We start from the raw sequence: 24,497 nt of genomic DNA, 5'->3' as shown, positions 1-24,497 counted from the left end.
AATTCAAATAGTTTCGTTCCCAAGTCAACTGTCGCACCAGCAATGGGGTCAGATGAAGAGACTCATGGGACCAAAACTTTTCTATAATATATACTAATTACCAAGCTTAAATTACAAATAATATGTCACTGTTTCCTTAGAGATTCTCTCTACACCCAAAAAAAAAAATTTGTTAATTGAAAACACAAAGAAAGAGAAGAAGAAAACAAGACAGGTAGAGTGGGAGAGTGTGGGAGACAAGAGTGTGAGGCTCCGCCTCTGAGACTATATGACTTCCAGTATCCAAAACCACCACAGCTGAAAAGATAATTACAAGTCAATCGTAAACATGTGGTGGACATTTCTCACCTAAACGCAACCTTGGTTTCTTCCAGAAGGACATCTCTGGATCGAACCTTCCTGTTCCTGTTCCTGTTCTTCTCCCCGGCTCTGATTTACATCTCGTTAGTACCAGTGGCTGAGCTGATCCTCCTCCTTCCATTAATTTCGACGGCATTTTACCGGTTCCGATGGTTATAGTGGTTCTTTCACTGCTTGAGCTTTGTAATCCATCGGATAATCCCAACTTTTCTTCAGTTTCTGAACTTTTTCTTGATTCTGTAGCCGAATCTCTGCAAGTGACTTCATTTCCCGATGTGGGTCTTTCTTCTTCTTCTTTTTCTTCTCCATCTTCGGTTTCGACGCGGTTTATGGTTTCCTGCTTTTTCTTCCCATCCGCAGCATCTTCAATCGGAGAGGGTGAACCCCAGAATCGATTAGCCAGAGAGGAAGCTCGGTACGGCGCTGATCTGCTTCTCATGAGCAATAAAGCGTTTTTCGGTGGGGAAGAAGAAACAAAAACCTTATCTTCCTCTTCCTCTTCTTCTTCTTCTTCGTCTCCGTCTCCTCGGTCGGTATCTTCTTCATCTGTTTCTTCTCGTTTAGATTCTCCCACCGCAGAATCTTTGGCGGAATCGACTTTTCTCCGATAACCCACTTGGAGAAACAGAAACCATTTCCGCCAAATAGGACGAGACGACTTCGGCTTGAGTTTTCTAATGGAGGAGTTACACATAAAAGCTTTACGAATCCACCGAAACCGGCGTTTGGTGGCGGTAGTGGTACTGCTTCGACTGGGCTTAGTAACCCTTGCTTGCTTGGATCTTCGTACGCGAACTTGCCCCATACAGGTGACCTTAGGGGAAGAAGGTTCCTGGGTTTCAACCGCCGCAGAAGCATTCTTCTTTTGCACAAACATAGGGCTTGAACGAGACCTTCCCCTGCTTCGACTCCCCACATTGCTTCTCAAAAACCTTGTTAATGGAGGTGGAAACTTGTCTGCACGACCTGGACTCGAGATGGGTTTCGAAGAGAACCGCATTTAATGTCCAAAACAGAGAACCAAAACAAAGTAAAAGCTGGAATCTTGCGATGGAAGAAGCTGGATGGGCTCTTCGGCTTCTCTCTTTCCTCTTTCTCTTATGGTCTTCTCCGTCTTGCAGCTTTTGCTATTTGGAGTTCTCGAATCCGAATCAGCACCGACAAGCTCTGTGTATTCCCAAATTTCTCTCTCTCTCTCTACCTCTGTCTCTAGTCTATGGGCTATCTTTGCTTCGTTGGTCGCCTTAACTTGTTGAGTTGTAAATTGTAATGCTACGAAAGGCTTCTATTTGCGTCTTTGGATGATCTTTCTTTTTATATATATATTTTTGGATTTGTTTTAGTAAGAAGTCGCACGGATGGGAGGTGAATCGGATCTGGAATTTTCTATTTGGAGATTAAGAGGTTTTGTTTCACTTTCTGAGGGTCTCCTTACTATATTTTAACATTTCTTAGCTTCCTCTGTAACTGTAACTCTGCAAAGACTTACATCAAGTGCAGAGATAATGGACTCTGGAGTCTAGGTTTCTTTTAAGAAGAGACAAGTTTACATGGGTCTTTGGTTCTTCGCATTTCGTAAATGTAACCGTTGGATGCTTTGGTTATGAGTCCACGGTCTCTGTAGGTCAACATCCAATGGTTGAGAGTATTGAATATGCATCGGCTCAGTCATCTGATGTTCACCGCATCAACTATAGATGATTTTCATACATAAAAGTACGATACATTGTAAGGGTTTATTTAACCCAACTGTAACACTTAAAATACATTCTTTGCAATGAATGGTGAGTTGGTAGTGAAAATCCAATGATTGGGGTGCTTGTTAGGCCATTCCAACCATTGGATGCTCACGGCTCACCATAGAGGATTTGGACATACTTTACCTATTAATCTTGATTCTCGCCTAATCCCATGTCGGTGTAATGATATAGATCAAGGGTAAAACATAAAAAAATCAATTTAAAAAAAAAATAAGGGGCAAAATCATCCAATCTCAACCGATATGAGCCAATGAGTGTTGGTAACGGAAGAGGATGATACCATGTAGGGGTGTCAACGGTCTGGGTTGATGCGGTTTTGGTCCGGTTCCACCGATTTTGGTGTGACTTTGGAACTGATCGAAATCGACCCATTAAGGATTTATCGGTTTCGGTGCGGTTTGGGTTCTGGTTGGTACCGGTTTGGATTTATCAGGTTCATTTCGGTTTGGATCGGTTTTTTAAATCGATATGGAGCCATTAGGAAACGACCAAATGTTGAACTGCTGAACTTCGGTTTCTTAAATCGATTTGTAACCAGGTTGGTTTTGGTTTTTGGTCTAGTTTGAATTCGACTTTCCATACAAATGTATACAAAACTATGCAAATTTTGATTTTTTTTAATGAATTTTAGAGTGTTTCGGTTTCTTACCAGTTTGGTTTCGGTTTCGGTCCGGGTTTTGAGCCGGTTTCGGTTTGGTTTCGGGTTCATCCGATTTTCGATGCGGTTCGGTTTGGTTTTTGAGTTGCAATACTCCAAACCCAACCGAACCAATAAGGCTTCGATTCGATCCGTGTTGTTATCGGTTCGGTCCGGCCGGTTTTGGGAATTGACACCCCCAATACCATGGTTCAAACAAGTAAGGTATTGGTATTTTGAAGGCAAAATAATCCGATCCAACCCTATACAGTCAAAGATTCCAATACAACAGTTCCCAACTGTTGAGTAGGACCCGATTGATTCCATACAACTTGAGACTTTGAGTGGAAGTTCCAACCTGTCTGAAAAGATCAAAGATCCCAATCTTACAGTTCTTCTACCAATGAGGTTTGCAGCGTACATCCGATTGTTGAAGCACCAGGCATGCACTCTAAGCCTAAGGGTTTCAACTGTCCGATATGCACTGCAGAGTGCAGACCATGTCGTACAATAGAGGAACCCCACATGGGTCCCAAGGGGTTTCTAGAATTTCTAATCCAATCATGCCTATCCCATCACCGTTCTCTGATTCCAGGAACACAAGAAAAAACCGGATTCGTGGAAGAGTCAAGAATATGTATAGAGTTGACAAGAGCAATGTGAGCACCAGAAAGGGTAATAAAGCCTTATGGCCCTTACCTTACCCCATCCATGGCTTCTTCGAGGAAATGAATGGAAACGAAGAAAGTTAAACGAATGGGGGCGAAGATGTGACCCTCTCATGTCTCGCTTTTGCCCTTTGGAGGAAAATGGGTGTCTTTTGGGAGCTTTGCCCCACTTGCTTTTCCTCTCCTGTGGAGTAATATCAGGCTATGTATATTAAATGTTTAGCACAATAATTTTTCTAGTCATCCGATGTTGCGTTGGCCGTCAATAATACTTCAATGTTTAGTCTTAGACCTATAATACTTCAATGTTTAGTCTTAGACCTCATACCTTCAGTATCGTATCCCCATCAAGCGACTATACCTTCAGTATTGTATCCCCATCAAGCAACTACTCTGTTATGTATACCTTCAGTATTGTATCCCCATCAAGCAACTACTCTGTTATGTATGTCTTGAATTCATGATCAGTTTCAATATATTTTGGCGACGATGTAAATTAAAATTTTTTTTTCTTTTAAGATTTGTGATGGTAATAGAGGGGTTGGACCAATCTTCCCCGCAATACAACCCAACCTGACTTAGAGAAGTATATATACATTCTCTCATCTTGTTGAGGAATGAGTTTCAAAATTTGAGGTTTTTCCTTTTAGGGTTTTTGGCCGAGTTTTTTTGCCTTGATTTGGTTGTTTTTGAGAGATTTCTATTATAACTTTTCTTCCAACATAGTGAATTATCTTTTTTTTTTACCCGAGAATGTAACACTCCACATCGGTGTGTGAATCTCATCAAATCTCTGTCGTCTTGAATGAATTTATATTTATTTTCTCTGTATATATTGATATCTATTCAAACTTACTCCCAATAAATGAGATGATTCAATTTATACCATTTTCAACTGGGCTCAAAGAACCCTTCCACCTTCCACCTACCACCTTCAAACAAGGTGACCTTGCTTGAATAACAACCCAATGTTTACTTGGAATATATATAACACCACACAACGTCTTTTGTTTCTCTTGTCCTTTTGATTTGGTTCACCCAAGTAACGTTGCCAACTGTACTCTTAAGACTATATGTAGCTTCAAACAAAGATGCACTAACCCACCTGAATATAGTCTAATTTGATATCACAATGCATTTTCCATCACTCATTTCTTACATGGATGCTTTCAATTCCCCAAGTCACGCACCACTTGAGGTGCTTAAGGGAGTCAAAAATTCCCTCAAGGCTAATTTGGTATGATTTCTGTTTCAATTTCATAAATTAAAATTATGATATTTGATATGATTATTTTTTTTTTACCTTATTTATGATAAATTGAAATCAATTACTATTTATGATAAATTGAAATCAATTACTCCACCTTCACCCCCACCTCCACCTCCACCTCCACCTCCACCTCCTTTCCCAGCTTTGCCCCCACCCCCTCCACCTCCACCTCCTTTCCCAGCTTTGCCCCCACCCCTCCTGCTACCATCACTTGGACTCAAATCTTTTCCAACCGCTAATAAATATTCCAATATGCATCTGATGGCTGAGAGCCTAGGACATATATAGGGGTGCATGCTCATGTATTGGGATGTGTTAGATGTCATACTAGACGTTTCAATAGCCGAAGAAAATCTGAATCGCCATCACCCTCTTCAAAAGAAATATAGAAAATCTATTGTTAGAAATTAAACTACCAAATAGATTTCTAATTCTTGAAATATTATATATTGATCCAACCAAAACAACTTCAATTGACAAAAAATCTATTTTTTTGACTATTTCATAAAATTAACCCAATTTTAAAACAGAAATCGTACCCAATCTGGCCTTAGTATGACCACCCCAAAATCAATGACATTGATGAGGGGATTTTTCTTTCATTATGGATGAAGGAAAATTGGATCCAAATTATTATTATCTTTTTAAAGATTGATCGAATCGGAAATGATATTATTATTATCTTTTTAAAGATTGATCGAATCGGAAATGTATGTCTTGCCAAGCGTAACAACATATACTAGTCTTGACAATCCACTTGGTCTGAAATTTGGCTCTCATCATACCTTATTTACTAGTAAAATTTGAATTCACATAAAAAATGATAAAAAATAAATATTAAGTGTCAAAATTTTGGACCATTCAAATACACATGCACAAGTTACAAAAATAGTTTTATTTATTTTTAATGAGTGAAAAGAATTCCACCATTAGGATCTCATAATTACTCCAATCTCCCCTATTTACGAAGGTCTATAATGCTTTGACGTTGTTCCATGAATCCCATTCAACAACCAGAAGTGGTGGATGAAGAGATTCTCTCTTCTTTCTGGGAAACATACACTCAAATCCAAAATTGAAAACAAGTAGGACATAATTGTATTTTTAAACATAATTTCATATGTGGTTAATTTGCAGGGGTCATATTAAAAAAAAAATAATAATAAATAAAATAATCCATAGGAGAAACCTTACATATTCATATAGTGGGAAATTATTGTAGAAACGTAACCATAAAACGATGTAGAAGATAATTGAAAAACAAGAACAAGCAATGCACACAGATTTACGAGGTTCGGCAAGATTGTCTACGTCCCCGGTGAGATGAGATCCTACTTCACTATCAATGGAGAATAAGGTTACAATGTTCGTCCTCACACCTCTCAGTATTGCTTGCATTACAAAGAAGAAACCCTCGCTACAAATATATAGCGAAAAACCCTAATCCAAAAAGTATACAATTGCCCTCAAATAAAAAAATTCGAGTGGGGGGTTGCACCCCCTACACCCTCTGCTATGAAGGGGGGCCTTTTGCCCCCTTGTAACCCCCACGGCTCGCTAACCTACTAATGGGACTACCGTCCTGCCTGTGTAAGTGTTGCACCAGTACTCCCTGGATTAAATTGTGATAGAATACAAGACATCATACACCAACAATTACCACATCATCAGCCATGTGATTAAAATCAATTGGAATGTGTTTATAAACTTGGCTCCCACATTTTTGCCGGGCAAAAAAAATATTTTCATTTCATGCCAAACTAACGCTGATCAAGTGAAACAATGAATGAAGTGAACCATTAACCATCAGCGGGGCCTAGCACTTTTTGTTGAGCCTTAAGGGCCGGAATATAATTTAAGAATATGGAATCAAACATGGATCAACCTCCATAGATCTGATCCGAATCCAACCGAATTTGTTGGAACCCTACAATTGAAATTGAGAAGAATGAGGCTGCGTTTGATAGTCATCCAAAAAAATGTTATAAACGTTTTTTTGTTTTGCGGTAATGAGAAAACATAATCTTCCGTTTTATATCCACTGCTCATTTTTCCATTTTTTTCGAAACGAACCGAATAAAAAGAATCCTAGAAACGATAAATGTTGGAACATGGTTCCAAAAAGGAATTTTGACACAAACGAAAAATTCTAGCTTTAAAACAAAATGTTATTTCCAGACCAAAATAACTACCAAACACACCCTAAGCATATATTTCCCAAAATATGTGATATTTAAAGGGAGAGGGATAGACATGCCACCAGTGTACAGTAAGTCAGCGGGCAGCACCAATGGGCGCACAGAAAAATGTATTGATATGCTTATTATTGGATATATAGATAATGCTGACTCTACATAAAATTTAAAAGACAAATGAAAAGGCTGGCATATTACATGCATCCCCACCCATTTATAGAGACTTCATTCTCTCTCAAATGGCAATCACATGATTGGGACTCCATTACTCTTTTCTTCCCGACCATTGATTTCTTCCCCACCATATTGTTAGCACCATCACCAAGCAACTCCGCAGATAATGACGAGTTGGTACAATTGTTACAGTCTCCTCCAATGGCCTGTGTTCCAGCCTCCTCAGTTTCATCTAAGGAACAAAATGAATGTGTTAGATTAAATCAACCAAAGAATAATAGTGGAAAAGTTTGCTCAGAATATCATGCCTGAAGTTGTTTCAAGAGAAAGTTCAGTGAGGTGACGAACACAATCCTTCAATGCCTGGAGATCTGTTTCCTTCTCATAAAGCTTGCTCTGGCTTGACTCCAGTTTGGCTTCAAGCTCTAAGATCTGGCTCTCCTGCTGCTCAATGAGCAAATGACAGAGTCTTTTATCCAATTCAGATGGTATTACTCCATGGGATTGGTGAGAGTCAAAATAAATGCCTTCTAGTTTGTGTGGGCTATCATCCAAGAGTTCAGTGTTCATGATGTTCAGAGAATGTTCCAGTTCAATCTGAGTACACAACATTTACAGTCAGTTAAAATTTGAACTTAAACCTGTTCCCCACCATACATCAAGTCAAGCTGAGAAACTACTTCCAAAACCAAACCTATAGGGGAACCAATGAGACATGAAGGTTTTAAGTTTTATACCCAACATGTATTTAATGCCCTACTGTATTTCACCATATGACCATGTATCGATACACTAAACAATCCAAGTAAGTCAAATAAATGTGAAATACAAATGCAGTGGGCATGCTGAGAGGTTTGGTTTGCAGTTCTTCCAGTTGAACTGGTTTCCCAGCATGCCTCCATCACTAGAGGCAGTAAATAAACAAGGAAATCTATTAGCTAGCTTTGATTGCTTTCGTAGAGCCAGAATATCAAAATGCTCAGTTCCAATCAAATCCAGTTCACTTGGAGAGCCTCCTCCGGTTCTCCAACATAAAGTAACAATCCTTGTTAAACATTATTCTTACCTTTCAATCAACAATTGCAATAGTCAATACAGATAACAATGGGTGAAAAGAACTTGGTTTGCCAGAGTACGATTTGCAAAAGGAGAGGCAAGGCAGTTATATCTAACATATCAAGGGTACAACCTTTCTCAATTTTTTCGTTAGCAAGTCTGTCTTTCCACAATATGACACACTATACTACCTCAATAATGCAAATGAAGGTCAAGTAAACAGAATATTCTTTGCCTAGTGAAGTGATTTATGCAAAAGAAGCTGAAATAATATATTTTCCTCTTTGTACCAAGAAAGCTCACCTCTCCCAAATTTATGAAGTTGCCTTCATAGCTCGATGCTTCTTCTGCGACACACCAAGGAATTTTCTGCAGTTCAAATTCAAGCTCTGCTTCGAGCTGATCCATTTTTAGTGCCTCTGGCTCTGGCTCTTCAGTAAGAACACAACTAACACAGTCAACATCATCAGTAACTTGAACGCCTAAATCTTCGGGATAATTGGAGTCTTCTTGTTTTGCATCTGAATTAGAGATCACTTGCTGTTGGAGCATATGGCTGCTGATATTCCTGGGATTGGCATCAACTTTACTCTTACAATTTGAGTTTTGTGCTGCACGATAAGATTTCCTCTGATGAAGTTCATTCTGTAACTCCTGCACAGCTTTTGCAGTTTCGTGTACAGTGGTATTCAATTTATTGATTTCAGCTTTTCCAGCAGATACCATGTACATAATGCCAACACTGAGTCCCCAGCCAAATAATGTGCTACCTATAATGTAGTCCATCAATTTAAAAACAAAATGGTAAGCATAAACCTATCCACACATGAACAAACATGAAGCTCAAACTTAATAAAAGCTTTCACAAAAATATAAAGTAACCGATCAAGTCAGGAGTACTCCAAGAAAAAAGAAAAAACAACAAGCATTCTGTTGTTTGAATGGTGGCTCCTATAGAAGAGTACTGTTTTCACAAAATTTAGATCCACAGAAGTTGTTATACAATTCACTGACAATTGATGTTGTGGTTCAACCAGTATGCTTGATCTGATCCGGCTTCTTTGTAGTGTTCTTTGAGGGGATGATAATGAAGGTTACCTCGATACCTCAAAATGGGCCACTATGTCAATACTTCCAGTTGCAGTATAAATGACTTATTACACTCATAACTGCCATATACTAGCAATATCTAAATAATATAAGCCATAACAAATTGTTGGATATAGTTGATTAGTTGCTTGAATGAATGCTGTAATTCCATTCTATCTAGGACCACATGTTTAGCTAAGCATAATCTTCAAGGCCCAAGCTTTATCACAGAATACAGGACCTCTTAGGGTTGGTTTCAGGTAGAACCATAGGTCTTTTTTGGCATAACCTACACAGACCATAACCAATGGGGATGTGGTAGGTGAGTCCTAGCTAGAATTACCTCATAGCCATCATACTTTGTAGAGAAATTTCAGTTGAATTTCCACCATTATTTAGAAAGAAAGAAAAGCTTCAAAATCCGACACAAATTCAAAAAGCCCAATTCCTTTAGACAAGAAAAGAACGGGATCTAATCCCTTTTCAAATCATTTTGGAGGATCTAATCCTCCCAATTGCGAAATTCCCATAGTCCAATCAACAATTCAAGTCGCGGAACACATCTGAAGTGGAAATGTCATCCAGTTATTGCACTATACAACTTAGATGGATGAAAAATCAACAAATAGGATCTAAAACAAACTCAAAAATCTCTTCGACGGAGATCACATCCATTCAGAACAATAGAAGGCAAAATAGACATTGGCCTTAATAAGAGCAATGAAAAGTCGTAACCAGAAATGCTCAACCAGAATTATAAGTATGAGATTCACTTAGAAAATAAAGAAGTTTTACCTGTGGAGGAACGTGGTTCGCATCTCGCAATAGCATTCTTGCTGGTCCTCCTCCTCTTCAAGCAAAGGAAGTACCTTCTTCCCTTCTTCCTCGGTTCCTCCACCACTCCTACACGACGGCCTGTAGATGACTTCTCATATTTCTTAGACCCAAGTCTTCTCTTAACACCATCATTTCTCTTACATGCAGGAAACTCAGCGGCCGCTTTTACTGAACCTTTCGAACCGCATGAAGACCCAATTCCACCCTCACCACCCAAACTAGAGAATCTAAAGATACTCTCTTCTCCCGTCCTTGAACTCCTCACCTCACAGTTCAAAGACTCAGAAAATTGACACAACCCACTTGAGATCAGAGAAGGCGAACCAAACAGAGGAGGCGGAACTTGAGATTTCTCATGATCGACGGGTACTAGCTCTTCCTCAGCCTCCACCACGTCATTGTCCTGCTGCTCAGATTTCACAGTCGGCTCAGGATCTCCATTCCAACAGAAGCGTTGGGCGAAGAAGCTAGATCCAGCCACCGCAGCGGCTAATAGAAACTGCCACATTTTGGACTCAGACCCGTAAAACTAGGGTTTCCGGAAAACTGTATCGCAGAGATCACAGACACTCTCTCTTAAGTACAGAATCCAATTCAAAATAAGGCAAGAGTTTAAAGTTGGAACGGTAGAGAGAGAGAGATTGAGGATCCGAGGAAATGATTGCATGAATGAATCAAACAAGGGAAGTCTACGGATTATTAGCTATTACCAGTCGTACGGTCCCCTCCGGTTCTGGAGATCGCACTAAATGCAGAAGTTCCAGACGAGAGAGAGAGAGATTGATCCAATACAAAGACTAACGAATCCCTTCCAAGTTCTCTAACCTAACCACTTCCTAATTGAATCTCGTCAACGTTGTTTGTTACTGCAAGCTCATGTGTTTCCCGCTCGAAATTTCGTTTTGTTACTCTGCTCCTTCCACTTTTGAAACTCTCTCTCTCTCTCTCTCTCTCTCTCTCTCTCTCTCTTCTATTGACGTAATTCGATTTTTAGACCGATTAGGTGAACTTTCTGGCATAGCCATTGGAATCGTTGTCATGCCGAAATTGCCACGTGGCATGGAATGAGAACAATGTGACTTTTTGGGCTGCCACCTCAAGTGAAGCTGTAACTCTCTCCTTTTCCGTTCGACCACTTTGGATACTAGAGAGGAATTATTACCCAAAAAAAATATATATATTGGAGAGGAATCGGTGTCGGATCAATCCCCTGGCAAATTTTGTATAGTATCGGCATGATTTAGTTCTTGGGTATCTGATACCGATAAAATACCAATCTTGGATGGCCCGTATCAGTTTGGATCAGTCAATTTTATACTATTAATACCTAAAACCATGATAGGCAGAAACCATAATCAATTCCTGACTTACCTCGTATATGTGGACCGGTACAAACTATAGATCGTAAAAAATTCTAATTAAAAAAAAAAATGGATAAATCCCCTGATAAAAACTGATACAGCGAACCTGGGATCAATATCTTTCCACTATGACCAGCACCGATGAGACTTGAGGGGATGGAGTTTTCATCATCCTATCTGAAAAAACGGTGATAAATTCACCTTGAAAATGATGCTTAAATACGTTTGGGTTAATTATGACCCTTTTTTTTTTTCTACTAAAAAAATTATTATCATTCCCTTATATCTTGCCTATATTTTGGAAGGGGGCGAATGAGTTAAATGTATGTATTATGACAAGACTGAACATAAGAGGGTAAGGGGATCTTTTCCATAGAAGAAAAAGAGAAGATGACACATGTTGGGCAATGGACACCTGGTGATCCACCTCTTCCTTTTTACTGAACTCACCTGCTCCAAATTTATTTTCTTATTCTCTAGGCAAACAAACTCACTTATTCTTTTGCTCTAGTAATAGTAATTAAAACTCCTTTTAGCCTTATTTGTTCGAAAGAAAAATGGAAAAAAGTATATAGGGGTGGGAAACTTATACCTGTTTCATGCGAACTCCTATAAATATGAATGTCTGGGACAAGTTGGGTGAAAATTTTACCTAACAAGATCATTTAATGTAATAATTATTGTATGCTGATTTGGCACTTAACTTTTTCCACCTCACTTACTTTCAAAATCTTATGTTCGTAGGACTTTATGGAAAAATTGTTGTGTCTATCTCTCCTCCTCCTATTTCCCATCTTTCTTATAGAATTTCGCCCATCTCTATTTCCTCTTTATTTATTTATTTATTTTAGAGAATTCTACATCATTAAAAAATTATATATTCCATTATTTCATGTCCGTCTCTTTTGTTGTCAACCCAACCCACATCATGTGGAACCACTCGTATAGTTGCCCACCCCTTTTTATCCCTCAGCCCTGATCCATTTTCCCATTTCTTTTCTTTTCTGTTTTGATGTTTACAATCACCACACCATTGCCGACTCGTGTCGAGGTTTTGATTATCTTCGAACATATTCTTGACGATGCACAAAGAAAGATAGCGTTTTCCTTGCGAAATGCATCCAAACAAGTCAAGTTTTTGAAATTTTATGAAAAATAACCAAATTATCCCCCCTCTTTTTGCCTTTTCTACTTTTCTCTATCAAAAAAACAGGGCTCAATATTTTCCAAAGAGAAGCTTTGTTTCATCCTATGACTATTAGGAAGACAGGGTCATGGCCCTGGAATGGTATATCTGCAGTTCTACCTTCCATAACCCAATGGTGCACCCGCACAATTGGCAATGATCAACTTACTGATTTTTCTTGGGACCCTTGGATACCTACTATATTGAGGACCCCTTTTGCAAGAACCCTTGCCGCATTGCATTGCCCCATTCCTACATCCTTGGAGGAAAAGAAGGTAAGCGATTTTATGTCAAATAAGGAGGAATACTAATCTACTTCACTCTTTCCTACTTGCATATTATGTTTCTTCTATTTTATCAATACCCATTGGAACACAACAGGATCAATGGCGATGCACTACATCAATCTTCGGGACCCTTTCCGTGAAGTTGGCTGTAAAATTTTTAAGTAATGAATCACCTACTAACACTATTGGTTCATCCAGTAGGTGCTCTTTTTATCTCTATGCTCACATTGGTGACACTTATTCTGGAAGATCCATATCCACCCCAAATTTAAGATGTTTTCCCAGAGAATCTCCCAAGGTGGACTTCCAACTAGGAATCTTTTAGGAAAATGGACCTCTATGGAAGATCATTGTGTCCTTTGTAATTCCAAGCAGAAACCGTTTGGCATTTATTCCAATCATGCGAATTCACTAAGCGCATCTGGGCAACTTGCCTAATAGGACTAAATACCACGATACTCCCAGCCCCCTCTTTCAAGCATATTATTATGTATTTCTTTTAATCCCAACTATATTTCCTTTCATGATTCGGAACACTTTTTTACAAATTTTATCATTTTATGTTACTTTATATGGAATCATAGGAATAGTATAATTTTTAGTAAAGTAAAACCAAACCCTAATGATACATTGACCCCGACCTTAAAATGGATTTATCATAAGCAAGACAATGTTCACATACAGATGCATCCTGACCAACCATCGGACCCCAATAAATCAGTTTCAATAATGACCCACCCAAAGTCTATAATCAGACTAATAATATTTTAATTTAAAATGTGTGCGATCATTAACAAACCTCAACAAGGTTTGACAAGTTGGGCAATAGATTTGTTGAATGGAGATAAGAAAATGTTACTAATAACATATTATTTAATAACAGAAAACCCTACTAAAGGAAGCGCTGAGGCCCTTTGTTTGAAGCACAATCTGCAATAAGACGTGAAATATCTCTAACCGAAATATGGACCAACTCAAAAATCGTCTACACCGTCCTTTGATCTAGGGAATTTTTTGTTACCTTTAAAGTTGGCACCTATCTTTTTGAAATTGTACAATCCCTTAACTGACATAATATATAGGATGCATCCCTAATCAGACCAGATATCTTCGCTTCAATAGCTGAAGCACCTTTGGCAAACGATAGTTTAACAACCGCTGCCTCTTTTGTAAATCTCTAGTTCCTCTTGAATATATTTTTCTTTACAATCATAAAACAGACAGGGCTCAAACAAGCGGACCATAAATTACCCTTGAACTCCTATCCTCCCTTCCTGCACTCCACCCAACTCTGCCACACTATGTATCTTCCCTAGCCGCCTCCTACCCCCTTGCCCATATCTCCCTCACCCTTCAACATCATCTTGGAATTAAGGCTGTTTTTCCTAATAACAAAATCTAGGTTCTTTTTGGTTGCAAAGGGAATAACTGGGAGGGGAAATGAAGTTTTTTTTTTTAACATCACCCCATGTGACTATATCTCACTAAATCCAAATCATTCCATATTTTGTTGTTTACATTTCACTTTACATCCAAAACCCTTTGCTAAATTACATGTAAAGGCACAGTTTCCCGGGAAAAAAAATATTCCATTAAATAAAACGGCCATTGGAAGACATTCATTTACAGGCTAATTGCACCCCCATTAACATCTGAACAAAGCAGGTAGGGTACAGAAGGGTAAAAGGCTTCCCTGTAGGAATCTAAATGCAGGTAGGGCACATTTCACAATGTTTGCTATATTTAGCCTCTTCATAATGTTCAATTTACTGCAAATGTGATGTCGCAAGACCTGCAAAACTTCAGATTGGGGGAAAGGGAAACCAGAAAAGGAAAATTTGTATTGGCCCTGGTAGGCCAAGAAACATCATTAGAGATAGTGTAATAGGATAAATGAAACCCAAGCAGAAGATGGGAGAACTGAAGATCAGGACTCACCTAGGGATAAAGGGTAGATGTTAGTCCCAGTAATTTTCCAGCAGCAGTATCCAGTTAGATGGACCATGCGGAGACAAGACTTCATGCCACCAAAATCTCCGTCTTGCGGAGGAAATGCTTGATATTCACAATTTCTAATACAGCAATCTGCAACTCAAAAAGGGAGCTGATCACCAAGGTCCTTCCAAAGGTACCCTCTCCAATATCTCCAAAAACAGAACCAGCGTCTCACTGCCAATGGAATTTACTCCGAGTCCAAGTCTATACAAAGATCCAACCTTGGCCTTACAGAACGTGGCTGGCGAGGGAAAGAGAAAGGGCTATCCAATTTGTGCCTATTTGTAGTTGTCTTGTCAGATCTGATATCATTCATACCCAGAAGCAAAGTAGCTGCCCAAAAAAAAAAAAAAAAAAGTCCATGTCACCAAAGAGAGAACTTTTAGTATAACAGCCAATTAAAGATGACCAGAAGATCCTGGACCTTAAATCCTAGTCTCACTTGGATGGTATGCAAAATTAAGTATTGGGAATTTCTAGGAGCATGTCAAGAAAATTGAGAGTTTTCTTAAATATTAAGTGGGATCATTGACCTATGTACTCTTTTCACAACGAGGAATGCTAAACAGCATCATTAAGGGGCCCCCTCCAGGTCATTTCATTCAGAATGCAATAAGCCACAAAAATGATCTACAGTTGCCCGAGGAGACATCCACAATCCTGATCTAGGCAAGGCAGGTTAAGGGTGATTAGTGTGGTCTCCATGGCATTTCTTTCTTTTCCATAGGACAGACAACAGATAAATTGTCAGTAGTTAGAAGTCAAAGATACACCACACATCTAAGGCACTTGGTATTGTAAGTTTGTAACAATCTACCAACTCCTCTGATAGCAAGCATGTAAGGAAAGTAAAATATTGGAATGTGATAGGAAGAGGATATACCAGTATCAGCTAAAGATTCCAACCTACCCTCCTGGCATGAAAATTGCTCCCTTGAATTCAACCCATTTGCAGCTTCAGAGTTATCTTGGCCTCCATTCCCACTCCCATCGCCACTGCCACCACCAAGCCTGAGAGAAATCCAGTCCTCTGAGCGGATACCATTTGACATATCAGGTTGGTCTCTTAGCTCAGACTCTGTTGAGACACCTGCTGGACAAGTGGGCAGGAAAAGTTGCAAAGAGGGGTCCTCCCCCCCATATGCCAGTGGGTTATCAACCAAGCCATCATTTATATCAGGATTGGGCTGACAAACAGAAGCATCCGGGACTCTTGAAGTTGTTCCGCCATCTGTCTCTGGAGTCAGCATATAGCCATCAACAGAATTATGCTGCATATCAACAAAGGCATCTGCGACATCTGTACCAGTACCAAATAGTTGGAAACTAGAGCCTGCCTGAGTACTAGATGGCAGTGTCCACAGAGGCATCCCAAAATCATTGCTGTTACCACCGAAGAGACCCAAGCAAGAACCACTACTTGTGGGAATACTGGGATCATGGTACGAGTCAGGAACTCCAGGGACGGGGACAGGAAAAGGAATGCCACAGGGATCTGCTTGAACAGTCTCATAGGCTGTGTCAGTAGAATTCAAATTTTCATTCTCTTCCTCTGAATCACTGAGAACAATAACAGCTGCATCCGCTGCAGAAAGATTTCCATTGGCCACTCCATATGTATAGTCAAAATTCAAAGAAATAGAATCTAACTCGTTGCCATTGGTAGTAGAGAAATCAAAATGTCCACCGCCCTCCTGGTTAACACTTGGATCCTCACCGTCTCGACAACTTCCAGTAGCACTGCTGCTCATAGGCACGACTTTCGGGCTATGGTTTTCCAACTTCTCTTGTAATCGATTTCCAGATGACAGGGTGCGCATTTCTTCAGGTTTGCTGACTTCCCAATGTCCATTACTGTTCTTTCTTATACCCAGTTTCAGACCAGTGTGTCCTTCTGAAACACCTTCCTGTTTGATCTGTTTTAAAGTTTCCAAGGGTTTCACATCTCCCTCAGTAACACATAAAGAGCCATCAGGTGAGTGCCATTGAGTAAGATCCCTACGCTCATTTTCATTCTTTACCCGCCATGAACCATCAGGCCTCACATCAATATCATTAACATCTTCACCACAATCTCTCATCTGTTGCACCAAATTTAATAATTAAATAAGCATGAACAACCAGAGACCACAATTCAGATGGTCAAGAGTAACCACTACCATGGTTGTGATGCAATTGAAATATGGGTCAATGATGAGATTCTCCAATGAGTAGTTCTTGAGACAAATGGGACATTGCCACTGCAGCCAAAGTATAATTCTAGTTTAAATATAGTTAATATATATATACATAAAGTAGCAAAATGATGAGTATATAATAGAATAAATTAATATGAACTTCATACCTTCCTGGAACGTTGATTAAGTTCAACAAAAGTGTCAAGATCAAAACAGCCCATATGTGCACAAGGCTTGAACCTGCCAGAAATCTTCATTCTAGACCCACTCATCTGAAGTTCGAAGAGGCACAAAAATAAGATTCCTGAGAAAACTGTTAAACTGAATCACTGCCATCTAATGTTCACTAGATTATAAAATTGGGGCTCTAAACTAGCAAAATTGATGTTACAAGTTAAATAACAAAATGGTTAATACGAAGTTGTTTTATTCTAACACAGCTACATGCAAAAGTTGTCCAGAGCTACTTCTGAGGACCATATGATTGGATGAATTCAAATTTCTGCCATATCAGTAGAGTACAACTGAATACCTTCTTGACATGTCAGTGGTCCTACAATGGAGAAATGCAATAATAATGACCTACAAAACGTCTTGATTTTAATGGATTTGCAACAAACATAACTTCTCAACTCTAATTTCTTATAAACAGTTAAGAAAGAACCTCTCACAAAGATGGTCTCTAAATTGCACAGTTCAAATTTATCCGTAAAAAAGTTCTCTTCCATCCCTTTTTACAGGGGTGGGGATTTCCAAATGCACCGACATGGTGGCAAGACCTTATATGGTGATCTGGAATTATTGCATTTGGCACATTGGTTGCCTTTTTTGGAGAATATTTTGACAGCTGATAATCATATTCAGAAGGGGAGAAGGATGGGAAAAGTTGTTTTGTGAAATGACCGAATCATTTGTCCCTCATGAGTTCCTGAGATAAAAGAATGCTTCAGACTTTGCTTTTTTTTTGGGGGTGGTGGAGGGGCCGGGGGTTCTATGGATAATACAATTCTTACACCGTCTCTTTAAAAAAGTTGTCACCTTACAGAACATAGGATAGATCTATGTTGGGGAACTGGTCCAGCCAATTAACCTAAACAAAACTAGCGACTTTTCCTGTCAGTGGGGGTCATGGGATGGGAGGAAGGTGAAGCATAACATAGAATAATAAATAACATAAAAATAATTGGTCACAGGGCCTGGGACAAGGGGAGCTCACAGCCTAAATAAAGCTTTAACCAGATTTAAGGCCAGCCCATACAGGCGTAAGATGGGCTTGCTAGGCCACATCGGTTCCCGAAAAGTGGGGACAAAACACAAATAATCCTAAATAGACAAGTTGCTACCAACTCAACTCAACTCCATTGAGCCTTGTCTCAACCACTTAGGGTCAGCTATAACCCTAGTCCCTATATGATTAATCTCATACTTTAATCTTCTTAAACTTCTACATTTACAAATGTTTAATCTGTCTTTCACTCCACAGTCTCACACAATGAACCAACACAGTTCAAACACTATCTAAAAAAGAGAGGGACATAGATCTGTCTCCAATATGTCAGTCACCGCTGTGGAATGTATGGCATTGTTTAGAAAATATTAGTGTTGGTGCCTAAAATTAGCAAGGAATCAAGGAATACCAAGGTCACAGTCAGAGAAGAATTTTGAAACATGAAGTTTTTCCACAGAAAAATAGAACAATAAATATTTTGCAAGTGTAAGTGATTATAAGTGCAAAAAAAAAATTTAAAACTAAAGAAACTTTGATGCGGATAAGTGACTATTAGCTAGCATAACTGACAAATTAGAATATTTGGAAATCAAATCAATATAAGTCCCACCTAACATATACCTCCAAATGAAACATGTATTATGACTTACAGGGCAACGGAGATTGACTGTGATTGAATCTGCCACAACTTCCAGGTCACTGTCACTATCTGCATTATCAGTGGCAGTCCCGCCGCCAACACAACGGCGAACACGGGCAAGAGCATCATCAAAAAGCTCACCATCCTGCTCCTTTGGAATCAAGTTCATAACCTAGAGAATAAATGGATAACAACATGAACCAGTTATCAGTAATAACAAATTTTTCTTTTTAAAAAAGACTGATAACATGGATCGAACAATATTTGAGAGTGGCCTCAAGCAGTGAAATAGAAATGTTAGGTCCCACATGGCTATAAATTGTCTTTCTATGAGGAATAAATCACTTGATGACGATGGCTAAGAGGTGAAACCGTTTCATCAATTAGAAAGGTAGAATTGAAGGTAAGAAGCAAAATACAAGAGGCATGCAAGAAAATAATAGAAGAATGATGACTGCTTGATATGTAATCTGAATTCCTGATCTAAATTACTTTCCTAGCTACTGTTCTCAATAATGCCCCAAAACACCTAATTGAGTTAAGTCACATGATCATGTTCTGCCATTCCACCATCTCATCAGATATAAACATATTTCAGCAGTTATGCTAATGAAGCAAAAGGTTGGACATAAATGGAACAGTAGTATCTCAAGATAGCAGGTCAAGGATTTCATTCTCTTCGTATCAACAAAGTCTGCAGATGCATTCAGCATGCTTTACTAATAGTTTTAGATTATTACAAAAAGGGAAACCACAAAACTGAGACCCATGCAATTCACCAAAGGAATTTCAAAATGATACAATGGGTAAAGAATGTTAACTCCCAGGCATCTGAGGACAGCATAGAGTACAGAGAAACAAACAATTGAGCACACTAAATATACAAATAAAAAGCCTGACTATTCAAATTCAGCATCTGATTCAAGGAGCAGCAAGAAAGTAATTCATTAAATTGTGAAAAAATAGATCCAGGAGAAAGCTGAAAAAATTTAACAAAGGCAGTTGTTTTTTTAGAATCTGGAAGGACACACTGCATGATAACCAGGTTTCTTGGTTAAAAATAAGAAGGAAAAAAAGAAAAAGTAATTATAGCTTTCTAGTTGCAACTGCACCACATTCAACCATGTTGATACCAATCCTCTTGCTAAGGAGCTAAGGAGCTAAGGAACTAAGGAAGACAAGGTGAACTGAAACCACAACACAAAGAAGGGAGGGTCAAAGATGACGCTTGCCTTTGAGCAAAGTAAATTGAAACACCAAAAGATATGATAACATTCCTATAATCTCAATATTCTTCCCAACATATATTTTCTTTACCAAACAAAAGAAAAAAAAATATATTCTTCCCACACAAAAAGTGCTAGAAAGGATACCTGTTGGATTGTTCGTCGCCGAACAATCCTCACCCCTAAGCAGAAAATCCGAGCATCGCATCCTGATAATGTGATTTTATTAATTCCCTCTCTTGTACATGTAGAGATCTGAGAGACCAAAAAACAATAATAATAAATAAACAAATTTTACAACCCAAAATCGAGGAATAAATAAAGCAGCTAAATGTGTAAACTGTTCAGAGAGAGGGAGGAACAGGGGATAGAAGTGGGAGGGACAGGGGAAGCCGGGGAGCGGAGAACAGTAAAACCCTCAACGAGTGAAAAAAGTACTAAAAAGAAAGTGCGTGCTCAAGTTGTGGAAAAATGCTGACAAAGAAATAAGCATCTAAAAAAGTTAGCCATAAGTTTAATGACAAAAACTCACTGCTGGACCATCATCACGACCATTAGCTCCCAACAGCTGAGATCCAGGTCTATTGGTTGTACGAACTGCCACACCTACGAGATATTATCAATTAAAAAATAAAGATCACCAACGATAAGTACATAGGACATACTTTAATAATAGATGATATAAATATATAATAAGGAAAATAATAGGTGGGCCCGAAAACACTGTTCAATTGACCTACTCAGTTAAAATAAAGGGGGAATACAATGAGCACAGATGTTATATTGCACAAGAACAATAAATATATAATAAACTGCAACTATACAGCTTTTCAGAAAACAAACTCTCCAAAAAGCGGGGTCAGGCTGCGTACATTACGACCCTCTCCAAACCCTGCAGTGGCTGGAGCCGTTCTCCCTTTCTTTAACCATACAGCTCTACTTTTTTTTGGATCCTCTCAAGCACGAATTAATGAGACATGTTACTGATAGATACATTCAACTGCACTTAGGGAAATGGCATTGGCACCACACTGATCAAGAATACAAAGTGAACATGTGGTAAAGGACTTCAAAATTATTTTTGTACTTACAAATAACTAAACTACACTTTTGGGGGAGGAAGAAGAAGAAAGGCCAAATGGCTAAATCAGCTTTAAGTAAAACATTGTCCCACACGCATCAACAACAATAACAACTGAGCGTCTGAGCCTTTTCCCAACTAAATGGGGTCAACTACATGGATCTGAGAGAGGGTAAAATAAAAGAAAAAGAAAAAAAAGAAAAGGATAACAAAAAGGGAAGAGACAAGGCAACACCGCATGAACATCCCACCCTACAAGCGATCGGCCACAAGAATCTTTGCTCTCCAAACAGCTCTATCAAATGGGAAATGGGCCAAAATAGAGTACCTAAAGCGGAGGTGGGCAGCACGTGACGGTCCCTCCGTTACCACCAACATGCTCTGAGCTCCACCTGGGTTTTAAGTTAAAAATCGAGATCTACGCCCCTAATCATCACTTTTTTAACTAATTAACTTCACCTTCTCTTTTTTAATTTATTAAAAAGTCAATGGAAACCAGAGTCAACCCTTAGTTTAACCCTTCCTCCCTGACATGGATTCTGATCTTCTCAAGCTGCGCTGGGCGTCCAGTGCACATTCGACGGCTGAAAGCCTCGAAAACCCTTTGGCATGTGCATCCAGGTGTTGGGGTACATGCCCAGTTGCTCCCAGCCATCGGATGTAGTTGGGGACCCTGTGATCAAGTATATAAATAGAGCTCCAAGCTCAAGCCCAACATCAAAAGCAAAGAATCCAGACTTATTGTGCCATTACTATATTCATTATTTATTGAAGCACTAGTTGGCTAATAGTTGACCTCCCAAAAATTCTATTCAACTTCAGACAGGAAGCAGTATCAGAACTTTAAACAGTCCAAATCTGTCCCACTTCAAACAGATATCGCGATTACAACCCAGAGTAGTTTCTTCACTTCAAATAACAATAACAACATCATCATTGTTATAACATCAGAAGCAGCAACAGAAGCATCACCAAGGGAAGCAATGATACACCGTGAAAAGCTGAGAGACTTCTTACCGAGCCTAACGAAGTTCATTGGCTTATATAAGCAGAATAATAATTTATACTACTTACAGTTATGTCAAAAAAAAACTAAACATTACTTGGTCTATGTTAAAAAAAGGTCACTGAATTACCCAAAAAAAATTGACCCGTAATGTCCATACCATTGACTTGAAGATCCGCATACTGAGGCCACTGCATCCTGAATGGAACCTTATCATTGAGAAGAATACACCAAGCCTGAATTACAAAATAACATTTTACATAATCTGAACATTGCATCACAGGACCATAATCTCTCAATAAACACGAAATGACATTTAAACAATGATTACCAAACCTGAGCATCGTACTCGGGTTTTAGTAATAAATCTCTATCTGCTCTTGTCAATTGGAATGTTCTTTCCACATTTTGCACCGGGTTTGTCCTGGAAAATATCGGTAATTTAGCATATTTGCACACAACTTTGACAAAACAGATTCTTAATTCAACCAACAAATAGAGATAACAGAAACCAAGAAAACCATAACCACAATAACAGTGTACCAGTAAAGTTGCATGCGATTTACATAGGGTTTCAGGGTTAAATGGAAGGGAGATTTCCGAACACCCATTTTTATTGGCCATAGGAAGCAATATCCATGTTTAATCAGATGCAATCCCATCTCCCAGCCTTCACATATCCCAATAACAATCTGACAAACAGCCCAAGTAATACAAACTATCGTCCAAGAAACAATGCGTAAATTATGAAGCACATAGAACAGCCAAACTTTAAAGCAAGCATCAGAATGAAATTCATTGGGGCATGCCAGTAGGGAAAGCTTATGTGAGGGTTCTGTAAGACGAAGATGTTTGATGCCAATAAAGAGCAGGAAGCATTTATCTCAGCATCAGAGATAGACATGAAGCTCCTAGATGATTAAAGTCATTTGTGCACTTGTTGCGTTGTATGTCATTCATACAGTTGGACCCCAGTACCAAAAAGGTCAAACTGCTACCTCAACTTTCAGAAGAACCTGACCTTCAAATAGGGAGCAGCTTATTCCTATTTTTCCTTCCAGCCATGTCGACATCACAAAGTTTTTCATGTGGGATTCAAAATTCAATGGGTCCAGAACATCCCCAAGAGGCTAGTGTCCCCTCTTCCATTCAGATAAAAAAAGGATCAGTAAACAGAAACGCATACATACTTATGATATTCTTTAGCATGCAGGGTCTTAGTCCTTATTTAAGACTTCCATATACAGAAATTTTTCATATTTCTATATGATTCCCTCTTGTTTGATTTTATATGACAAGGAAGCACATTTTGGAATTGTTGAATGAGGAAAAGAATTCAACCGTAATTTGAGGTAGGTGCCCACCATAGGAGGTGTCTCATGGACCCAGATGCCAGCATTTATTCTAGAAAAGAAATCCGGAATTTTAAAATGGAATTCATTTTTCAAAATTTTGTATTGCATTTAGTAAACTAAATTCTCTTTCCAATACTTTTTGCATTTTAGTAATTCCAGGAAAATATTTTTCCATCGAAACATTCGCTGAAGAGAACAGACCACATAAGATTTATGGGAATGATAAATGCATATGCATCTCTAAAGCAGAAGGTCTAATTTAATAGGCATGGATCAATGTCAAGAGGGATGAAATCATCTATAAGAAAAGGATAAAATTTCCGAGGCCCAGGAATAGAAACCCTACTGAATCTGAACCCAGAGACCATTGACTTGCCATTATGATCATAGGAGCCTATGGAAACAGGAACCACCACTTAAGTGCTGTTAAGTGATCCGGTGAGACTCCATCTGTTTCTAGGATAGAAGTCCAAACTGTCTAGGTGTTGGAACATATAATTTACCCTCAAGTTAAGCACTACCTAGTGGGAAAATCATGGATGCATAGGCCCAGCTGGATAAGCACTAGCCAGCTTGGAAGCCCAGGCCAAGGAGAACCAAGCCTAAATTTGGCTATAGGTTTCCAACAGGGTTAGTTCACTATGGGTAATCAAGAAATAAATATTGTAATTGAAGCTATTTTTAATCCGGCATAGGATCTGGTTCCAGTGTTTGAATCATCATAGGAGATTACATAGATTTGGCAGTAGAGAGTTCTGAGTTCAAGACAGCAAGCTTTCTCTTCAAAGAAATTTGGTACAATGACGAACTCTATGTGCTCAATCAGTCAATCTCTGATCAAAATCAACCGTGAATGTCTTATCCATAAAGTCCTCAACTTTGGGAGCCTTCTCATCGAAGAATTGAGGC

At 38.9% G+C, this 24,497-nt stretch overlaps 3 protein-coding genes across 10 annotated transcripts in view; all 3 read right to left on the bottom strand.

Annotated features, from left to right (window-relative positions):
• Window positions 1–67: 67 nt before the first annotated feature.
• On the bottom strand, window positions 68–1,744 carry LOC122062450 (DNA excision repair protein ERCC-6-like). Its single transcript, XM_042626102.1, has one exon. The coding sequence runs from the start codon at window positions 1,358–1,360 to the stop codon at window positions 317–319; it is 1,044 nt and encodes a 347-aa protein (XP_042482036.1). The 5' UTR covers window positions 1,361–1,744; the 3' UTR covers window positions 68–316.
• A 5,242-nt stretch (window positions 1,745–6,986) lies between these two features.
• LOC122062448 lies at window positions 6,987–11,000 on the bottom strand. The gene is made up of 5 exons (XM_042626092.1): window positions 10,757–11,000; window positions 10,005–10,592; window positions 8,424–8,890; window positions 7,373–7,661; window positions 6,987–7,296 (listed from the first exon to the last, which is right to left on the bottom strand). Exons 2-5 carry the CDS (start codon window positions 10,552–10,554, stop codon window positions 7,085–7,087), a joined length of 1,518 nt encoding a protein of 505 aa, XP_042482026.1. The 5' UTR covers window positions 10,555–10,592; window positions 10,757–11,000; the 3' UTR covers window positions 6,987–7,084.
• A 3,359-nt stretch (window positions 11,001–14,359) lies between these two features.
• Window positions 14,360–24,497, bottom strand: part of LOC122062449 (E3 SUMO-protein ligase SIZ1-like) — a 42,984-nt gene continuing 32,846 nt past the window's right edge. For 2 of the 8 annotated variants that reach the window (XM_042626094.1, XM_042626093.1), the window contains exons 9-18: window positions 22,570–22,657; window positions 22,364–22,469; window positions 20,679–20,752; window positions 20,294–20,401; window positions 18,931–19,092; window positions 17,220–17,324; window positions 17,035–17,115; window positions 15,759–16,956; window positions 14,819–15,208; window positions 14,360–14,729 (exon numbers count right to left, since the gene is read on the bottom strand). In XM_042626094.1, the coding sequence (XP_042482028.1) occupies window positions 15,063–15,208; window positions 15,759–16,956; window positions 17,035–17,115; window positions 17,220–17,324; window positions 18,931–19,092; window positions 20,294–20,401; window positions 20,679–20,752; window positions 22,364–22,469; window positions 22,570–22,657 (2,068 nt within the window). In that variant the 3' untranslated portion in view covers window positions 14,360–14,729; window positions 14,819–15,062. Of the gene's footprint in view, window positions 14,730–14,818; window positions 15,209–15,408; window positions 15,541–15,758; window positions 16,957–17,034; window positions 17,116–17,219; window positions 17,325–18,930; window positions 19,093–20,293; window positions 20,402–20,678; window positions 20,753–22,363; window positions 22,470–22,569; window positions 22,658–24,497 lie in introns of those variants that run through there. The other 6 variants (XM_042626096.1, XM_042626097.1, XM_042626099.1 and 3 more) reach the window with 6 other exon arrangements.

Source organism: Macadamia integrifolia, unplaced genomic scaffold (assembly GCF_013358625.1).
Source record: "Macadamia integrifolia cultivar HAES 741 unplaced genomic scaffold, SCU_Mint_v3 scaffold1042, whole genome shotgun sequence".
NCBI lineage: Eukaryota > Viridiplantae > Streptophyta > Magnoliopsida > Proteales > Proteaceae > Macadamia > Macadamia integrifolia.
This window is presented reverse-complemented; position numbering and strand designations above follow the sequence as displayed.